The 20646-nt window shown below is 45.5% G+C and overlaps 1 protein-coding gene across 1 annotated transcript in view; it reads left to right on the top strand.

Moving 5' to 3' along the window:
• The window catches only part of zgc:171482 (zinc finger protein), a 477765-nt gene that overhangs the window by 148846 nt on the left and 308273 nt on the right, over window positions 1-20646 (top strand). Inside the window, exon 4 of the mRNA XM_041209321.1 lies at window positions 6256-6480. Coding sequence (XP_041065255.1) covers window positions 6256-6480 — 225 coding nt within the window. The remainder of the gene's footprint in view (window positions 1-6255; window positions 6481-20646) is intronic.

Here is a 20646-nt window from a genome sequence, read left to right as displayed (position 1 = left end):
ACCCAGCTTCTCCAGCCTCTCCACATAACACCATTTCTACTAAGTGGCCTGTGCAGCCTCTCCAAGACCTGGTGGGGACACGTTGGAAGATCATTCTTGTTTCTTTCACAATGGAATGTAGCAGGGATTTAAACACCTAATCCAGGTTGACACTCCCAGTGTCGTACTGAGGGACTGCTGCACCGTCTCAGGTGCCTTCTTTTGGATGAGCCGTTAAACCAAGGCCCCATCTGCCCTCTCAGGCGGATGTAAAAAATCCCGTGGCCCTATTTTGAAGAAGAGAAGGGGCGTTCTTCCCGGCATCCTGGCCAATATTTATCCTTCAATCACTGTCCCAAAAAACAGATCAGTTGGTCAATATCAAGTTGCTGTTTGTGGGAGCTTCCTGTACACAAATTGGCTGCTGTATTTCCCACTTTATAACAGTGACTACCATTCAGAAAGTATTTCAGTGACTGTGAAGCGTTTTGGGAAATTGTGAGGTGGTGAAAGGCGCTACGTAAATGCAAGTTTTTATTTTCGCCATTCTTTTCATGGTCTTTAGTCCCCCCCACCCCCAAACTCCCACCTACCGCACCCCCCACACCCCCCCCACACCCCTACAGAGAGAAAAAGTCATTCTTGTGGAGGGGGTTCTAAGGATGAGAATTCCAGCTCTGTCTCAATGGAAGAAATGACTGACAATGCTGCTAGTCAATAGAATGACCCTTCTTGACCTTGACATTTCTGGAAATGGGCTGATAGTGGTGAATGATCATGCATTATTTGCACCATTATCCCCTCCGCTGTCTCAAGAAATGAATAAAGGTCCACCTGGAATTCCTAATCGAATGCAATTTGCATCAAATAAAGCAGCCACACAATCAGAGGGTCACGTGCATTTCATGGATTGACCTTCCCTTACCGGCATTCTATTGACCAGCAGCATTGACAGCCATTTCTTCCAGTCAACCTTCCATTTAGACAGAGCTGGAATTCTCATCCTCAGAAACCCCTTCCACAAGAATGACTTTGGTCACCACCACGAGGCTCCATCACAGGGACACGGAAAACACGAGGCTCCATCACAGGGACACAGGGACGGCCCTTTAACCTACTGCCAGGAGGCCGCCTCCCAATCATTGCCAGGCTCCGGACTCAGCAAAGGGCCCATCCGACCCTGAAAAAGTTCCATTGGTTTGGAAAAATGACCCTGAAGTGGAGCCTTAATTGCTTCAATCGGCTGCCTGTCTCCGTGGAGCGGATTCCTAATTCCCGTGTCAGCTCTCCCCTGGGAAACGCGCCTGGATGGGGGACTTTCCTTGCTCCCTCACCTCCAAAGCTTCCTCCAAGGGTTGGGAAGATTCCAGCCTCTGTATGTAGCTAATTCCTCCTCCACTGATAACGTGAATGAGAAATGGTCTTCACTCAGGAAGCTGCACTCGCCATGTCATTCCATCCACTACGGGCTGTAATTTCTCTCCTTGGCTACATTCATGTCCTCTTTGTATAAAATAAGTCTCTCTATCCCCCTTGTTTAGCTTCAGTCAATTTTACCTCTTGTTTTCCTGATGCTTTTGTTTGTGTGCACTACCATCTTGAGTTTCCATACGGGCGCTCTCACTCTCCTGCTAAGCCATTAGAAGGAACTCAGCAAAAACATTAATTCAGCCCTCTCTGCTACTCTGTTGGAGTTACCTTGGAAGATAAGTAACAATAGCTTGCATCTACATATCACCTTTAGCATGTTAAAAACATCCCAGGGTGCGTCACAAGAGCTTGATCGGACAAAATTTGACACCAAGCCACATTAGGAGGTATTGGGACAAGTGACCAAAACATCGGTGAAAGGTAAGTTTTAAGGTCCATCATAAAGTAGTGGGGCATAGAGAGGTTTCAGGAACAAATTCTAGAGCGTCGAATCCAGGTAGCTGAAGGCCTGACCACCAATGATGGAGCAATGAAAGTCAGGGATGTGCAAGAGGCCAAAGTTGGAGAAGGTTCCATTAGAGATTTTTTTCCAGAATCTCCAGGTTATGCAATCCATTTCACGCTGCCCTCATTGTTATTTGTAAAAGTTGGCAACAATAATGGTTTCAAGACTCACCAAGTGAAAGTCAAGAACGTACCTTTTAAAATCTCTTTACTTCGTATTGAACCAATTCTCCAACTAATTTACAATATCTTTATCCCATGACCTTTTACTTTCTCTACAATGAGGGACATTATCAAATGCTTTTTTAAAAAGTCAAGAGAGTTTATCTACCACATTACCTTTAATAAATCCTGATAGCTTTGGAATTGTTTCCTATATTCCTATTACACATGCTTCCATTGTTCTTCAAAAAACAAACTCCAGTATTTTTCATCTCCAAATTTCAATCCAGCAGGGTGTAATTCCTTTATCCGTTTAAAGAGAATGTTGGAAAATGTTATTATTGTGCTTTGCTGGCTTGTTGTGTATCATATCTCAGAGCGATGCAGAGATGACACTGGTTTCTAAGTGTGCAACAGGTTTATTTACAAGAGTTTTAAAATATCTCTGCAATCACAAAATATTAGCACCATGCTTTTCACAGCTCTAGCAGCTCTGTCTACTTTTCTCTGACTCAACACCCAGATGTAACCAATCAAGCACAGTGAGCATAGATCAGTTGCCAGACTCTCATGATCAAACACAGAGCAATTGAACAATTGAACACTACAGTTACCCCGGTCTCATAGAATCATAGAAGGATACAGCACTGAAGGAGGTCATCAGGATACAGCACTGAAGGAGGTCATCATGGCTGTGTTGGTTCTTTGAAAGAGTTATCTAATTAGTCCCGCTCCCCAACTCTTTCCACATAGCTGTGCAAATCTTATTTTTTACCTGTTCCCCTGTGTCAATGAGCTGTGAACACTTGCATATTCCTGTGGGACCACTTTCCTCAAGTATCCCTGAATGTGTCCTGTTGTTGACTCCAAATTGAGCATAGGATGCGTTCCCTAGTAAAGCAGGAGTCCTGATTCCAGAGATTAGCAAACACCACCACCCACCTGTACCTTCATCTAATTTAGGTAAGGCCACTGTTTTTTTTTCTTGTTTTCATTGATGAAACAAATCCTGGGAGTAGCTCCCAGACTGGTGGAAAAGCACATCTCAGCACATCTGAGCAGGATGTATGCCGCATTCTTGCAGCAGTGAGACCAGCAGAGCAGGATGGAAGAATGTCCTCGCAGAGGCTGAGCGCCAACTCGTAGACACTTCCTCCTACCTCTCCCTGGACCATGACCCCACCACTGAACATCAAGCCATTGTTTCCAGGACTGTTACTGACCTCATCTCCTCTGGGGATCTTCCTCCCACAGCTTCCAACCTGATAGTCGCCCAACCCCAGACGGCCCGCTTCTACCTCCTACCCAAAATCCATAAACAGGACTGTCCTGGCAGACTGATCGTGTCAGCCTGTTCCTGCCCCACGGAACTCATTTCTCATTATCTTGACTCCCTTCTCTCTCCTCTTGTCCAGTCCCTTTCCACCTACATCCGTGATTCCTCTGACACCTTACCTCACATCAACAATTTCCAGTTCCCTGGCCCCAACCACCTCCTCTTCACCATGGACATCCAATCCCTCTACACCTCCATCCCCCACCAGGATGGTCTGAGGGCTCTCCACTTCCTCCTCGAACAGAGGCCTGAACAATCCCCATCCACCACTACTCTCCTCCGACTGGCTGAATTAATTCTCACACTGAACAATTTCTCCTTTAACTCCTCTCACTTCCTCCATATAAAAGGTGTGGCTATGGGTACCCGCATGGGCCCCAGCTATGCCTGTCTCTTTATGGGGTATGTGGAACATTCCTTGTTCCAGTCCTACTCCAGCCCCCTCCCACAACTCTTTCTCCGTTACATCGATGATTACTTCGGTGCTGCTTCATGCTCTCGTTGGGACCTGGAAAAATTTATTAATTTTGCTTCCAATCTCCACCCCTCCATCATTTTCACATGGTCCTTCTCTGACACTTCCCTTCCCTTCCTTGACCTCTCTGTCTCAATTTCTGGTGATAGGCTGTCCACCAATATCCATTACAAGCCTACCGACTCCCACAGCTACCTCGACTACAGCTCCTCACACCCCACTTCCTGTAAGGACTCCATCCCATTCTCTCAGTTCCTTTGCCTCCGTTGCATCTGTTCTGATGATGCTATCTTCAAAAACAGTTCCTCTGACATGTCCTCCTTCTTCCTTAACCAAGGTTTTCCACCCACGGTTGTTGACAGGGCCCTCAATTGTGTCCAGCCCATCTCCCACGCATCTGCCCTCATGCCTTCTCCTCCCTCCTAGAAACATGATAGGGTACCCATTGTCCTCACTTATCACCCCACCAGCTTCCGCATTCAAAGGATCATCCTCCGCCATTTCCGCCAACTCCAGCATGATGCCACAACCAAACACATCTTCCCTTCCCCCCCCTGTCGGCATTCCGTAGGGATCGTTCCCTCCATGATACCCTGGTCCACTCCTCCATCACCCCCTAGTCCTCAACCCCCACCTACAGCACCTCCCCATGCATACGCAAAATATGCAACACCTGACCCTTCACTTCCTCTCTTCTCACCGTCCAAGGGCCCAAACACTCCTTTCAAGTGAAGCAGCATTTCACTTGCATTTCCCCCAACTTAGTCTACTGCATTTGTTGCTCCCAATGCGGTCTCTTCTACATTGGCGAGACCAAACCCAGACTGGGCGACCGCTTTGCAGAACACCTTCGGTCTGTCTGCAAGAATGACCCAGACCTCCTTATCGCTTGCCATTTTAACACTCCACCCTGCTCTCTTGCCCACATGTCTGTTCTTGGCTTGCTGCATTGTTCAAGTGAAGCTCAACGCAAACTGGAGGAACAGCACCTCATCTTCCGACTAGGCACTTTACAGCCTTCCAGACTGAATATTGAGTTCAACAGCTTTAGATCTTGAACTCCCTCCTCCATCCTCACCCCCTTTCCATTTCTTCCCCCTCCCTTTTGTTTTTTCCAATAACTTATATAAATTTTTCTTTTCCCACCTATTTCCATTATTTTTAAATCTATACCTTTTATGCCCTTTTAGTCGTATTTCACCCCACCCCCACTAGAGCTATCTGCACCTTTCGTGTCCCTGCTATTCATTCTTAATTAGCACATCCTTTTAGATAATATCATCACCTTCAACACCTCTTTGTTCTTTTGCCTGTGACATCTTTTGATTATCTGCTCCTATCACTGCTTGCTTGTCCCTACAACCACCCCCTCCCACTTCTCTCCCCCCACCTCCCCACCCCCCCCCACCTTAAACCAGCTTATATTTCACCCCTCTCCTATTTTTACTTAGTTCTGTTGAAGGGTCATGAGGACTCAAAACCTCAACTTTGTTCTTCTCCGCCGATGCTGCCAGACCTGCTGAGTTTTTCCAGTTATTTCTGTTTATGTCGTGGAAGAATGTCCTAAACTGATGAGTTGTGAAACGTGATCCTCTGATCACCAGTGGTTAGGGGGTATTATAATTAATCTTAGGTGACAGTGCAGAACAAGGCGGCATCGTGTCGGACCGTCTGTTATATGTTCCACCTGGCATTCAGCTCCATTGCCATTGACTAGGACAGATAGTAACAACCCATTGTGATGCTGCTCATTGCACACTGTTGTTCAATTTCCTAGCTCCCATTTTAACTTTAAATGGCATGAGAGAGAGAGAGATTCCTAATCTTTTTCCAGTTTATTTTCTAGATAAACTGAGGGAGTGCTGCACTGTCAGAGGTCTTTCAGATGAGATGGTAAACTGTCAGCTATCTCAGATGGGCATAAAAATCCCACAGCCCTGTTCCAAAGAACAGTAGGGGAGATCTCATCAGTGTCCTGGCAAATATTTATCCCTCAGCCAACATCACTGAAAGCAGATTATGTGATCATAATTATATTGCTGCTTTTGAGAGCTTGCTGTGCACAGATTGGCTGCCACATTTCTGACATTACAACAGTGACTGCACTTCAGAAAGTACAACATTGGCTGGGAAATGCTTTGGGACATCACTAGGGTGGTGAAAGGTGCTATATAAATGTAAGTTCTTTGTAGTTGAGAGACAAGGGAACAGCAAGATGTGCTGAAAGGCTGAAATGAAGTCAATGGATTGGGAGGAGACTGTATTGGACTAGATGGGCTGAGTGGCCTGTTTCACTGCTGTATATTCTGTGTGAATCCTTTGTTCATAGATATGATTTTTACCCTGTAATTATTATTTTATATCCCAGAGTCTCCTCCTGATGTGTTACAACCTGCAGCTCCCATCTTCTCAGGCCTGGGTCCCATCACAGACAACGGTGACTCAGGCAAGTTCTGTCAACTTTGCAGTGCCTGGTTTAACAACCCAATGATGGCCCAACAGCACTACGAGGGCAAAAAGCACAAGAAGAACGCAGCCAGGGCTAAGCTCTTGGAACAGTTAGGTGAAACACTGGATTCAGAAGCCCTCAGAGGTAAGCATGGCTGCTTTCTTTTTTAAGACTGTCTTTTTGGCATATTTCCCAGATTCTCCAAAGCATCTTCAATATTTTAGAAGGCAAAACTTGCCTTTTTCTCTCTCTCTCTCTCTCGCTCTCTCTCACTTCATCAAATATTTATTCAGTTACTGTTTGATCTCATTCCCTCAGTTTCCTTCTTTTAAGATAGTTCTGCTCCGGGTTCCAAAATGAGCACGATTACACATTCTAGGTTTAATCTCTAAAGAATTGACTGCACTCAGTAATGCCATCAACAGTTAAGGCCTCCCGATAAGTTAATGAACATTAACTGTGAGGCAATACTCTCTAATGAGGTCTCAATATCCAAGAACAAGGGTTTGAGCTCTCCATTTCAGCGGGTTGAGAGAATCTCAGGGTGTACTCCCTGATCTGGGTGCTGCGCTGTAGATATCAGTGAAGTTCCTAGGCTGAGTTTCCAAATCTGAGTTAGTTGGCGTGGAGGCACTATGTTCAGTACCCTCAGATTCAGGAAAGTGAAGAGAAAAATAATAACCTGACTTTTGTGCTCCTGATCTCCCCCTTCCCCTAGCCCGCCAGACAAATTTTCCTTGAATGCTCCCCACTGCCCTTGTCCTGAACTTGCATCTTTCTCTAGTTTCTCTCCCGTCCCCCCTCTTGCCCTCTCTCTGCTCACCTTGTCCATGACACCCACCATGAGTGGTGTTCGCTCAATCACCAAACTACTGATCACACAACTTCCCCACCTGCTTTGTTAGCCGATATTGCGACAGCTCAGTCTTTTTAGATATTGTCCCCCTTTACTTTAAATCTTCCGTCATCACCTCTCTCCTCAGGAAAAAACAACCCTTGACCCCCCCCACCGTTCTTGAAAACTACTGCCCCATCTCCAACTTCCCTTTCCTCTCTAAAGTTCTTGAATGTGTTAGCGTCTCCCAAATCCATTCCCAACTTTCCCAGAATTCCATATTTCAATCCCTCCAATGAGGTTTCCACCCTGCCACAGCACCAAAACAGTTCTTATCAAAGTCACAAATGACATCCTGTGTGGACTGTGACAAAGGTAAACTTTCCCTCCTGCTCCTTCTCAACCTGCCCGCAACCTTTGACACAGTTGACCACACCATCCTCCACCAACACCTTTCCATAGTCCTCCAGCTGGGTGGGGCTGATCTCACCTAGTTCCATTCTTAGCTATCTAATCATAGCCAGAGAATCACTTTCAATGGCATTTCTTCCTGCTCCAGCACCATTACCTCTGTTGCCCCCCTCAAGGATCTAGCCTTCGTCTCCCACTATTTCTTAACCACATGCTGCCCCTCAGCAACATCTCAAGAAAGCACAGCGTCAGTTTTCGCATGCTTTTTCTTTTATTCATGGGATGTGGGCTTTGCTAGCTGGGCGAGCATTTATTGCCCATCCCTAATTGCCCTTGAGAAGGTGGTGGCAAGCTGCCTTCTTGAACCGCTGCAGTCCATGTGGTGTGGGTAGAGCCACAGTGCTGTTAGGGAGAGAGTTCTGGGATTTTGGCCCAGCGACAGTGAAGGAATGGTGATATATTTCCAAGTCAAGATGGTGAGTGACTTGGAGGGGAGCTTCCTGGTGGTGGTGTTCCCATGTATTTGCTGCCCCTGTCCTTCTAGATAGTAGTTGTCAGGGGTTTGGAAGGTGCTGTCTAAGGAGCCTTGGTGAATGCTTGCAATGCATCTTCTGGATGGTACACACTGCTGCTACTGTGCTTCAGTGGTGGAGGAAGTGAATGTTTGTGGATGTAGTACCAATCAAGCGGGGCTGCTTTGTCCTGGATGGTGTCAAGCTTCTCGAGTGTTGTGGGAGCTGAACTCTTCCAAGCAAATATGGAGTATTCCATCACACTCCTGACTTGTGCCTTGTAGATGGTGGACAGGCTTTGGGGAGTCAGGAGGTGAGTTACTCATCGCAGGATTCCCAGCCTCTGACCTGCTCTTGTAGCTACAGTATTTATATGGCTAGTCCAGTTCAGTTTCTGGTCAATGGTAATCCCCAGGATGTTGATAGTGGGGATTCAGTGATGGTAATTCCATTGAACATCAAGGGGCGATGGTTAGATTCTCTTTTGTTGGAGATGGTCATTGTCTGACACTTGTGTGGCACAAATGTTACTTGCCACTTGTCAGCCCAAGCCTGGATATTGTCCAGGTCTTGCTGCATTTGGACATGGACTGCTTCAGTATCTGAGGAGTTGTGAATGGTTCTGAACATTGTGCAGTCACGAATGAACATCCTCATGGCTGACATTATCATGGAAGGAAGGTCATTGATGAAGCAGCTGAAGATGGTTGAGTTGAGGAAAGTACCCTGAGGAACTCCTGCAGTGATGTCCTGGAGCTGAAATTACTGACATCTAATAACACAACCATCTCCCTTCTTGCTAGGTATGACTTTAAACAGTGGAGAGTTTCCCCCAATTCCCATTAACAACAGTTTTGCTAGGGCTCCTTGATGCCACACTTGGTCAAATGTGGCCTTGATGTCAAGGGCAGTCACTCTCACCTCACCTCTGGAGTTCAGCTCTTTTGTCCATGTTTGAACCAAGGCTGTAATGAGGCCAGGAGCTGAGTGGCCTTAGCGGAACCCAAGCTGAGCATCAGTGAGCAGGTTATTGCTAAGCAAGTGCTGCTTGATAGCACCGTTGATGACCCTTTCTATTACTTTACTGATTATTGAGAGTAGACTTATGGGACAGTAATTGGCCGGGTTGGATTTGTCCCACTTTTTGTGTACAGGACATACCTGGGCAATTTTCCACATAGCCGGGTGGATGCCAGTGTTGGAGCTGTACTGGAACAGTTTGGCTAGGGGCACGGCAAGTTCTGGAAAACAAGTCTTCAGTACTATTTCCAGAATATTGTCAGGCCCTATAGCTTTTGCACTAACCAGTGCCTTCAGCCGTTTCTTGATATCATGTAGAGTGAATTGAATTGGCTGAAGACTGGCATCAGTGAGGAAGGGGAGCCCCGGACGATAGATCATCCACATGGCACTTCTGGCTGTAGATTGTAGCAAATGCTTTAGTCTTATCTTTGCACTGATGTGCTTGGCTCCCTCTTCATTAAGGATGGGGATATTTGTGGAGCCTCCTCCTCCAGTGAGTTGTTTAATTGTCCACCACCATTCACAATTGGACATGGCAGGACTGCAGAGCTTAGATCCGGTCCATTGGCGGTGGAATCGCTTAGCTCTGTCTATCACTTGCTGCTTATGCTGTTTGACATGCAAGCAGTCCTGTGTTATAGCTTAAAAGCAAAATACTGCAGATGCTGGAAATCTGAAACAAAATCAAAAAAGCTGGAAAAACTCAGCAGGTATGACAGCATCTGTGGAAAGACATAGCTAACGTTTCGAGTCCGTATTACTCTTCATGAGAACTTCTGATGAAGAGTCATACAGACTCGAAACGTTAATTGTATTCCTTTCTGCAGATGCTGTCAGACCTGCTGAGTTTTTCCAGCTATTATTGCCTGTGTTATAACTTCACCAGGTTGACACCTCGTTTTTAGGTATGCCTGGTGCTGCTCCTGGCATGCCCTCCTGCACTGACTTAATGGTAATGGTAGAGTGGGGGATATGGGGGCCCATGAGGTTACAGATTGTGTTCGAGTACAATTCTGCTGCCACTGATGGCCAACAGTGCCTCATGGATGCCCAGTCGAAATCTGATCGAAATCTATCCCATTTAGCATGGTGGTGGTGACACACAACACGATGGAGAGTATCCTCAATGTGGACTTCATCTCCACAATGACTGTGCGGTGGTCACCCCTACCGATACTGTCATAGTAGGCAGTTTGATGAGGATGAGGTCAAGTATGTTTTTCCCTCTTGTTGGTTCCCTCACCACCTGCCTCATACCCAGTCTAGAAAGCTATGTCCTTTAGGACTTGGTAACTTTGGTTAGTAGTGGTGCTACCGAGCCACTCTTGATAATGGACATTGAAGTCCCCCACCCAGAGTACATTCTGCCCCCTTGCCACCCTCAGTGCTACCTCCAAGTGGTTTTCCACATGGAGGAGCACTGATTCATCAGCCAAGGGAGGGTGATGCATATTAACCAGCAGGAGGTTTTCTTGCCTATGTTTGACCTGATGTCATAAGGCTTCATGGGGTCCAGATGTTGAGGACTCCCAGGGCAACTCCATCCTGACTGTATATCACTGTGCCACCACCTCTGGCCATGGCAGACCCAGGGATGGTGATGTCTGGGACATTATCTGTAAGATATGATTCCGCGAGTATGATTATGTCAGGATGTTGCTTGACCAGTCTGTGAGACCACTCTCCCAATTTTGGCACTAACCCCCAGTTGTTAGTAAGGATTTTGCAGGGTCAACAGGGCTGAGATTGTCATTGAACCAGATGGGCTTTTACAACAATCAGCGATGGTTTCATGGTCATCATTAGACTTTTAATTCCAGATTTTTATTGAATTCAAATTTGAACCTGGGTCCCCAGAGCATTATCCTGGGCCTCTGGATTACCAGTTCAGCAATAATACCACTACACCATCACCTCCCCGTAACGCTGATGACACCCAACTCTACCTCACCACCATTTCTTTTGACTCCTCTACTGCTGTTAAATCTATCAGACTGATTATCTGACATCCAGTACTGGATGCGTAGAAAGTTCCTCCAATTAAATATTGGGAAGCCTGAAGCTATTATTTTCAGTCCCCAGTCCAAACTCCATTCCCGAACTACCGACTTCATCCCTCTCCCTGACAACAGTCTGAGATTAGGCCCGTCTGTTCACAACATTAGTGTTGCATTTGATTCCAATATGTGCTTCTGACACCATATTAATGCCGTCACTGAAACTGCAACTTTCACCTCGTAACATCATCTGACTTTGTCGCTGTCTCAGCTCATCTCAGCTGAAACCCCATTCATGCTTCATTACCTTTAGACCCGACCATTCCAAAACACTCCTGGCTGCTCTCCCACATTCTACCCTCCATAATCTTGAGATCATCCAAAACTCTGCTGTCCATGTCTTAACTCACAGCAAGTCCCGTTCCCTATAACCCCTGTACTCACGGACTTACATTGGCTCCCAGTGAAGTACAGCCCCAATTTCAAAATTCCCATTCTTCCTTTCAAATCCCTCCATGGCTTCACCCCTTCCGATCTCATCCAGCCCCACAACCCTCCAAAATATCTGCACTCCTCTAATTCCAGCCTCTTGGGTATCCCTGATTTTAATCGCTCCATCATTGGTGGCCACACCTCAGCTGCCTGGAACCTAAACTCTGGAATTCCATCCCTATTCCTCTCTGCAGCTCTATCTCACTCTCCTCCTTTAAGACACTCCTTAAAACCTACCTCTTTGACCAAGCTTTTGCTCATCTGACCTAATACCTCCTGAAGTGGCTCAATGTAATATTTTGTTTTATAATTTTATTTTTTTCTTTATTTTTTCATGGGGTGTGAACATCATTGGCAAAGCCAATATTTGTTGCCCATTCCTAATTGCCCTTGAACTGAGTGGCTTGCTAGGCTATTTCAGAGGACAGTTAAGAGTCAACCACATTGCTGCAGGTCTGGAGTCAGAAGTTGGCCAGACTAGGTAAGGATAGTAGATTTACAAAAAAAAAACAAATCAATGATAGTTTCACAGTCATCATCACTAAGACTAACTTTCAATCATAGATTTATTAACTGAATTTGAATTCCACCAGCTGCCATGGTGGGATTTGAACCCATATCCCTATGGCATTAGACAGGACCCCTGGATTATTACAACCAGTGACATTACCATTATGCTACTATTCCCCCCAAATGCTCCTATAAAGCAGCTTGGGCTGTTTTATCACGTTAAAGGTGCTATATAAATTGTTCCTGTTCTTGTTGATCACCATCCAGTGGCCTCGACTGGAAAGTGCACGAGCCTCGATGTTAATCAAGGACCTGGTTTGCATGTGAGGCTTGCTACAGTCAAATAATCTGCTGATGCTCATTGCGTAGACTTGCACTTGAAGAATAATCACTTGGGTGAGGTGTTAGAGGTCCTCTAGTGTCTGCAAAACCATACTGTGGAACATGTCCCACTCAATAGGGATAGGAGGTTTAGACAACCTTATATATATATAAAAAAAACATTTCATGGGACGTCAGTATCACTGGTAAAGCCAACATTTGTTGCCCAACCCTAATTGCCCTTGAACTGAATGGGTTGGCACACCATTTCAGGAGACACCACCATCTCTCAACTCTTAAAGGTGCTATTTCAAGACTTATCCTTTAAGATGGTGTGAGCTATGTCTAAGGGTTATTATATTCGGCAGGGTTTGTTAGTTAGGTGTTAAATTTGTGCTCCTAGGGGCACAAGCAGTGCACAAGCCTTGGCAGTCCACCTCTCAAAGCCCAAAGCACTTTCATCCTACATGATCGTATTTCATACTTGCGTTTTCCTACACAAATGGAAAGGGCTGTTGCTGACGCTATTATCTAATTAATCAATAAGTCAGCAGCTTGAGACATTAGGGCCCCTTAGGTCTCCGACACCATTCAATTAAATCACCAGTAGGACTTTTAGCCCCTGGAGCCTGCTCTGTCATTCACCAAGATAATGGCTGGCTTTCTGCTTCAGCTCCATACCTGTGCTATCCCCAGATCCCTGAATTCCCTCAATACCCAAGCATCTTGCTTGTCTTGAATATACTCAACAACTGAGCCCTCTCAGATAGAAAATTCACAATATTTTGAGTGAAGAAGTTTCTCCTCCTCGCAGTCCTAAATGGCTGACCTTTTATTCTGAGCCCGTGACCCCCGTGGGCTGGATTTTACGGCGACAAATTGGGAGGGATACCGCCCTGCGCTTATGTAAGATGGCGAAGACCATGAATCGGCAACTTGCCATCAGCACGCCAGCCTCTGATATCACGGAAGGTGCTGGAACACCTAAATCGGAAGCCCGCCCACCAATTTGGGGGAAAAAAAATCATTAAGAAGCTATTGAGCTTCTTAAAGACCCAATCGACTGCAGTTTTTTTGTTAACTGCACGTTCCATTTCTCGTTCATCAGATGGGAGAAAGTTTGGGAGCCATTTCCAGCAGGAATAAGGAGACGGCACAAGGGCGAATGAAAAGGCCTGCAGATGGGACCATGGCTACATGGAGCAGCAGAGTCAGCTGCTGAAGGAGGCAGAGAGGAGTTTATTTATTCACTGTTCTTAGGCAGCCATTACAAATGAGAAGCGAGTCAGAGGGCAGGGAGCCTTTAAATTGTTGGCCTGGACCGATTTCCAGTTGATGGCATAGCCCCTCTTCTGCCTGACCTCCTGGCCTAGATGCCTGATGGGGCACAGAGCCTCCCTTCCCAGCACTAGTTGGCTGCCTTCCTGCCAGGCAATGGCCGCTAATCGACCATCCGACACTTGATTCGCCATGTTGAGACAGCGGAGGCAGGAGTGAGTGGACCGTGCACACACTCCCTGTTCTGCCTCCCTCACCCCACCGGAAACCATCAAATCCAGCCCCATGTTCTAGCCTTCCCAGCCCGGGAAAATACTTTCTCAGCATCTGTCCTAGATCATGACTCATCTCCATCTCAACTCCATTTAGCTGCCTTTGGCCCAGACCCTTGATATCCTACCCACAAAAATCTCTTGATCGCATGGCAATATGGTTTAACACAACGGCCCTCTGAGGCTGACTGAAGGGGAAATGCAATCAGCCACAATCTGCGATCTAGTTTATTGGTGTCAATGATGTGTTAAAAAACAATAATGCTTAGAGAGCAGCCAAGTCACAAAGCGTATGTATTTATTTCGGTTGTTAGATATTGTGGCCTCTGTCAGCTGTGGCTCAATGAGTTGTACTCTCTCGGCTCTTTGTTAGAAGGTTGTGTGTTCAAATACTACTCCAGGGACTTGAGCATCAAATCTAGGTTCACATTCCCAATGCAGTACCAAGAGCCTTCTAGCCTGTCAGAGCTGCTGTCTTTGGGATGAAATGTTAAACAGGGGCCCCATCTGCCCCCTTGAGTTAGTATAAAAGATTACACAGCCACTATTTTGAAGAACTGCATTGGGAGTTTTCAATACTCAACTAACATCACTCTGGGGGTGGTGTGGGTAGAAACAGATTATCAGGTCATTGCCTTGTTGTTTGTAGGATCTTGCTGCCATATCCACTACAACAGAGGCTACGCTTCAAAAAGTGTTTCATTGGCTGCTAAAGCATTTTGGGACATCCTGAGGTTATGAAAGACACTATGCATCTTTTACTCTCTGACTGAGTATCAGTTTGGTCGAATGTACCGACGCAATTCGTAGTAAACCATAAAAATTGTACAACCAAGGACGGTTGCCACCCCTCATTGGCTGTAAAGCACTTTGAGATATCCTGAAGTAATAAAAGTTGCTATACAAATGCAAGTTCTTTCTTTAACTGGACTTCAGCCAGGATGTGCATTAAACTCGCATCAGCATTGGCTCAGCTTCCCTCCTTGTGCTGATAGATGATAATGAACTAAGCCCATTCCTCCAGCTGCTATATTAATCTGGAACTGAGCCTTTAGAATAATTCAACCGCGTCACAATTACTACATTTGATTTATGTATATAAATGTATACTCTAATTTATGTTACCAAGTCAACCATTGCAGCAATAAAGCATTTATTGTTCATACATTTAACTCAGGTCCCAGGTATTGCATTGTGACTGAATCATAACGAAGGGCTGGGAGAAATAATTATTACTAAATTATGGGTTTGGCAAAGTAAACAATAAATAATGGATACTGAGGAGTGAGATACAAGCTGGAACCTAATCAAAGAGATTTGGGGGGGGTGGTTTCATACATAAAATGTATAGGAGTGAGATATAGGCTAGAATCTGAATGAGAGATTTGGAGGAGTTTTTATATAGAAAAGCAGATACCAAGGAGTGAGATACAAACTGGAATCTAACCCAGGGGTTTGGGTGATTTATTTATAGAATAACAAAAACTCAGGAGTGAGACTGGAATCTAATCGAGGTGTTCAGGTTGGTTTATATATGGAATAACAGATATCCAGGAGTGAGTCACAGACTGGAATCTAATCAAAGGGTTCAGGTAGTTTTTATATAGAACAACAGATGCCCGGGAGTGAATTACAGACTGGAATCTAATCAAGGGGTTTGGGGTGGTTTATATGTAGAATAACAGATAACCGGGAGTGAGTTACAGACTGGAATCTAATCGAGGGTTTCGGGGAGGTTTATATATAGAATAACAGATACCCGGGAGTGAGTTACAGACTGGAATCTAATCGAGGGGTTTGGGTTAGTTTATATACAGAATAACAGATACCCGGGAATGAGTTACAGACTGGAATCTAATCGAGGGGTTCGGGGGGGGGTTTATATATAGAATAACAGATACCCGGGAGTGAGTTACAGACTGGAATCTAATCGAGGGGTTCGGGTGGTTTATATATAGAATAACAGATACCCGGAAGTGAGTTACAGACTGGAATCTAATCGAGGGGTTTGGGGTGGTTTATATATAGAATAACAGATACCCGAGAGTGAGTTACAGACTGGAATCTAATCGAGGGGTTTGGGGTGGTTTATATATAGAATAACAGATACCCGGGAGTGAGTTACAGACTGGAATCTAATCGAGGGGTTTGGGGTGGTTTATATATGGAATAACAGATACCCGGGAGTGAGTTACAGACTGGAATCTAATTGAGAGGTTTGGGGTGGTTTATATATAGAATAACAGATACCCGAGAGTGAGTTACAGACTGGAATCTAATCGAGGGGTTTGGGGTGGTTTATATATAGAATAACAGATACCTGGGAGTGAGTTACAGACTGGAATCTAATCGAGGGGTTTGGGGTGGTTTATATATAGAATAACAGATACCCGGGAGTGAGTTACAGACTGGAATCTAATTGAGAGGTTTGGGGTGGTTTATATATAGAATAACAGATACCTAGGATAAAAGCAAAATACCGTGGATGCTAGAAATCTGAAACAAAAACAAAAATACCTGGAAAAACTCAGTAGGTCTGACAGCATTTGCGGAGAGGAACACAGTCAACGTTTTGAGTCCATATGACTCTTCATCAGAACTAAGAAATATAGAAATGAGGCGGAATATAAGCTGGTTGAAGGCGGGGTGGGACAGGTAGAGCTGGATAGAGGGCCAGTGATAGGTGAAGGCAAAGAAGAGATTGCCAAAGATGTCATAGACAAAAGGACAAAGGGGTGTTGACTGTGGTGATATTAGCTGAGGAATTTGCTAATGATGACATTAAGAGTAGAAATCAGGATGAGCAAGTGACAGATAGCCCTAGTGGGGGTGGGGTGGGGGGAAGGGATTGAAATAGGCTAAAAGGTAGAGATAAAACAATGGATGAAAATGCATTTAAAAATAATGGAAATAGGTGGGAAAAGAAAAATATATATAAAAATATATATATATAAAAAGTTATAAATTATTGGAAAAAGGGGGATCGGAAAGAGGGTGGGGATGGAAGAGAGAGTTCATGATCTAAAGTTGTTGAACTCAATATTAAGTCCAGAAGGCTGCAGAGTGCCTATTTGGAAGATGAGGTGTTGTTCCTCCAGTTTGCATTGAGCTTCACTGGAACATTGCAGCAGGCCAAGACGGATATGTGGGCACGAGAGTAGGGTGATTTGTTGAAATGGCAAGCGACAGCGACAGATACCTGGGAGTGAGTTACAGACTGGAATCTAATCGAGGGGTTCGATTGATTTATGCAGAAGGACGGATACCCAGGAGTGAGTTACTGGCTGGAATTAATAGAGGGATTCAGATATTGTAGATGTGGACTTCCTTTGCTTCGAATCATTTTCCATGCCACCTTTTCTCCCTGGTCTAAGATGTCCAGCTTTACCTCAAACATTATTCTTGTGGGACCTTTGACACTGAGGCTGCTTCCGAATTGTAGTCATTGCAGTCTGGCCTGACAACACCTGGCATGTCCAGCATGGTGAATTGCAATACAGTGAAGATCAGCAGCCCAGTTCGTCTCTTTTTCACTCATGACTTCCAGAATGCAGCCCCAGAAAACCCCACCCCAATCCCTCTACACTGACCTCAGTGACGGAGACAGTGGTTGAATCGGCATCTCACTGGTTCCATGTGAATTTGCACCATTTCCAACTTGCCTGACAACCAATTTGAGGCCTTTACCTTGAAATGGCAGTCACTTCATTGCCAGTTATGGCAGACCTGGCCAATTATAGACCACCAAGAACGAGGGTTGATGGGAATAATTGACTAGGCTGGGGCAGTAGAATTAAAGGGGGTGAGTATTCTCGGGGCTTCTCCTGCTGCATTACCATATTGGTTTCGAGGAAATTCTTCAGTACCCCAAAAAAATTAGGGACCACTCAAAGTGTAATGGATGTTGTGACAGATATGAAGCAGAGTTGCCAACCCTCCAGGATTAGCCTGGAGTCTCCAGGACTCGAAGGTCAGCCTCCAGGGCACCGCTGTGTGCAATCCTGGAGAAACATCATTGGGATATTTCAAAAAATGTTTCTCTCCGCATTTACTTTGAACATTTCTCTTTACCAGATGCAGAATTATTGGAGGGCAAGAAAGGCTGTTTGGCTGACAGTCAAGCGTCATCCAATTGGGCAATGAGTCGTTTTGTTTTCCAATTGGGATAGGAAGGAAGTGTGTCACAAGAATGAATGGCTGGAGTGTGGGGGCAAGTCATGTGATGAATCCTCCAGGAATACATTTAATCACAGTTGGCAACACTAGTATGAGGGCAATAAGTTGAATGGCTTCTTCCATTGTCATTGACTGTAGCTATGACCTCTGCCCCAGAAGTGAAAAGTTAGGACAATCCCACCAACACCACTCACCCACCCCTTTCCCTCTTCCCCGACAACACCTCCCCCCCCACCACCCAACCCACATGTGCTACTTTAGCCCCTTTTCATTGCAGTGTTTTAACAGCAGTTTGGAGTTTTATCCCCATTCCTATCCATCATTCCCCTTTAATCTCAACCCTTGGTGACAAGCTCAGCTTGTCGCTCTGCTGTTGTCATAGTCTATAAAATGTGGAATCATATGCTGAGTATATAATAAATCCCAGGGCTGAAAATCGATCGTAAAAAAAATCTCTTGAAGTGAGTGTTGTTTTTAACATAAATCAATTTCCTAAATGCCTGCAGCTTAATTGCAATGAAAGATGTCATGTCACAGTTAGAAGCCAATGTTCATTGAACCAACGACCCTCCCCGAAGTGCAATATGCATTGTGAATCTTTGAAATAAGCAAGCACATTGAGTGCCACGGTGGATAACGCACTGTTCTGTGTTGGACACTGCCCATCCGCCACTCTGTTAGACCATCAGTAGGCACATCCCATCAAGGTGTGTGGGCCTAGTAGAGTAGCAAATACTGCAGGGGACTAGCAACCAGAGAACTTGAGTTCACATCTCACCGGAGGCCAATTACTCAGGAGGAAGTCCCGCCTTAGAGGGCTGCCAGCCAATATGATTGGCTGGTAGCTCTCTAGTTGCAACAGCGCCAGAAGCTGTAGCGGCCAGGACTGGGACAGTCCCCAGCGTCTCAGTGCCAGGAGTCTCAGGGTGAGGAGGGGAGATGAAGCCCAAGGTGGTTGGGTAAGGGTGTTGGCAGAAAGGCCAGGGAGGGGGAGAAAGCAGCTGCAAGGCCAGACCGTTTTGGGGGGTCGGGGGTGGGGGTGAGGGTGGGGGTGGGTGTGTGGCAGGTGTTGAAAGGAGGCCGTTGATGGAGGCCTGAGCAGGGTCACTTTTCAGGCTCCACCCACCCCCCCCACCCCGGTGCCTGAACTGGCCTGAAGATTGAGACTGGATAGGAAACAGCCCTTAAGCCGTCATTAATTGGCCCAGGCCTCAGTCATCTCACTGTAAAATTGCGGAGAGGTTGGAATAGGTAGCAGCTCAGTGGGACAGCCTTCTGAAAAATTTTATGGACACCCCCTGCCTACAAACCCGCTGGCAGGGGAGCATAAAATTCTACCCTGTAAATTAAAAAGGACTAATAATCCAGAGAAAATTAGTGCATCAGTTTGTGAATTTGAGTTTTTTTTTAAATTTAGGAACAAAAAACTGTTCTCAGTTAAAAGTGAACATGTGGCAATGTCATTAAACAAAAAAAAAGTAGCCAATTCATGAATGTCCTTCAGGGAAGGAAATCTGCCACCCTTACCCGGTCTGGCCTACCTGTAAGTTCAGGCCCATGCCAATGTGATTGACTCTTAACCAATCTCTGGAATGTATTAACAAGCTAGCCGGTTGTATCAAAACATTACTGCAGGGGTTCCAAACCCTAACCCTAGTCCCATCAGAATCTTCGCAGTGCAACTAGGAATGGGCATTAAATAAATGCCAGTGCTGCCCACAGCACAGGAGTGAAGAAACGGAAGATCTGAATGGGTGACTGCAGCATGCGCTTTGCTGAAAAACAAGGGTTAAAGACCAGGTTAGAAATTCAGCTTGCAGGAGGGAATTACCTAGTGAGCTTGGCCCAGTCTCAAACACCAGTCGGTTGCCAGTGGAAACCAGTACATTGAAGGGAAATTGGAGAGAGGCCCCTGAACGCATGAGGGACTCATAAAAATACCTAGAAGCAAAATAAAACCTTTCAGTTTTGTTCATGCAGATTAATTCTGGTGACTGGGAGAGAGATGGGACATTTCTGCAACTGAGGGAAAAACACTTACTTGTTCATTTTCACTAAAGCATAATGGCCTACGTCAGGAAGGTAGATGATTCGGTGCCTGCATGGCATTAATCACACTCATTTAGAAACTTCAAGCTAACTGAGATAATCATTTTGGAAATGATCAAGTTCATTCTGACCAAAGAAAAACATTTATTTTTCCCTTAGAAATATCACACAGGTTGTAGAGTGCTGATAGATAGAGCACTACAAACGTTGTGTTATTAAATATGAAGGTTTATCCAATCTCACCTTGGAGAGGGTTGTGGGGGTGGGAGGGGGGAGGCGGGAGCTTAACAATCGCAGAGGGTGGGGCCCTGGGGTGACAATGGCCCATATTACCTTTTTGGACCCCAGGGTTTCACTCCTGGTCCCCCAGGGTTGACCAAAGTAATTCAGCACTTACCTCTCCTGGGTGGCTTCTCCTCCATCGCTGTTGAACT

Source organism: Carcharodon carcharias, chromosome 17, assembly GCF_017639515.1.
Source record: "Carcharodon carcharias isolate sCarCar2 chromosome 17, sCarCar2.pri, whole genome shotgun sequence".
Taxonomy (NCBI): Eukaryota; Metazoa; Chordata; class Chondrichthyes; order Lamniformes; family Lamnidae; genus Carcharodon; species Carcharodon carcharias.
The sequence above is the reverse complement of the archived record's forward strand: the minus strand, read 5'-3'. Positions and strand labels throughout refer to the sequence as shown.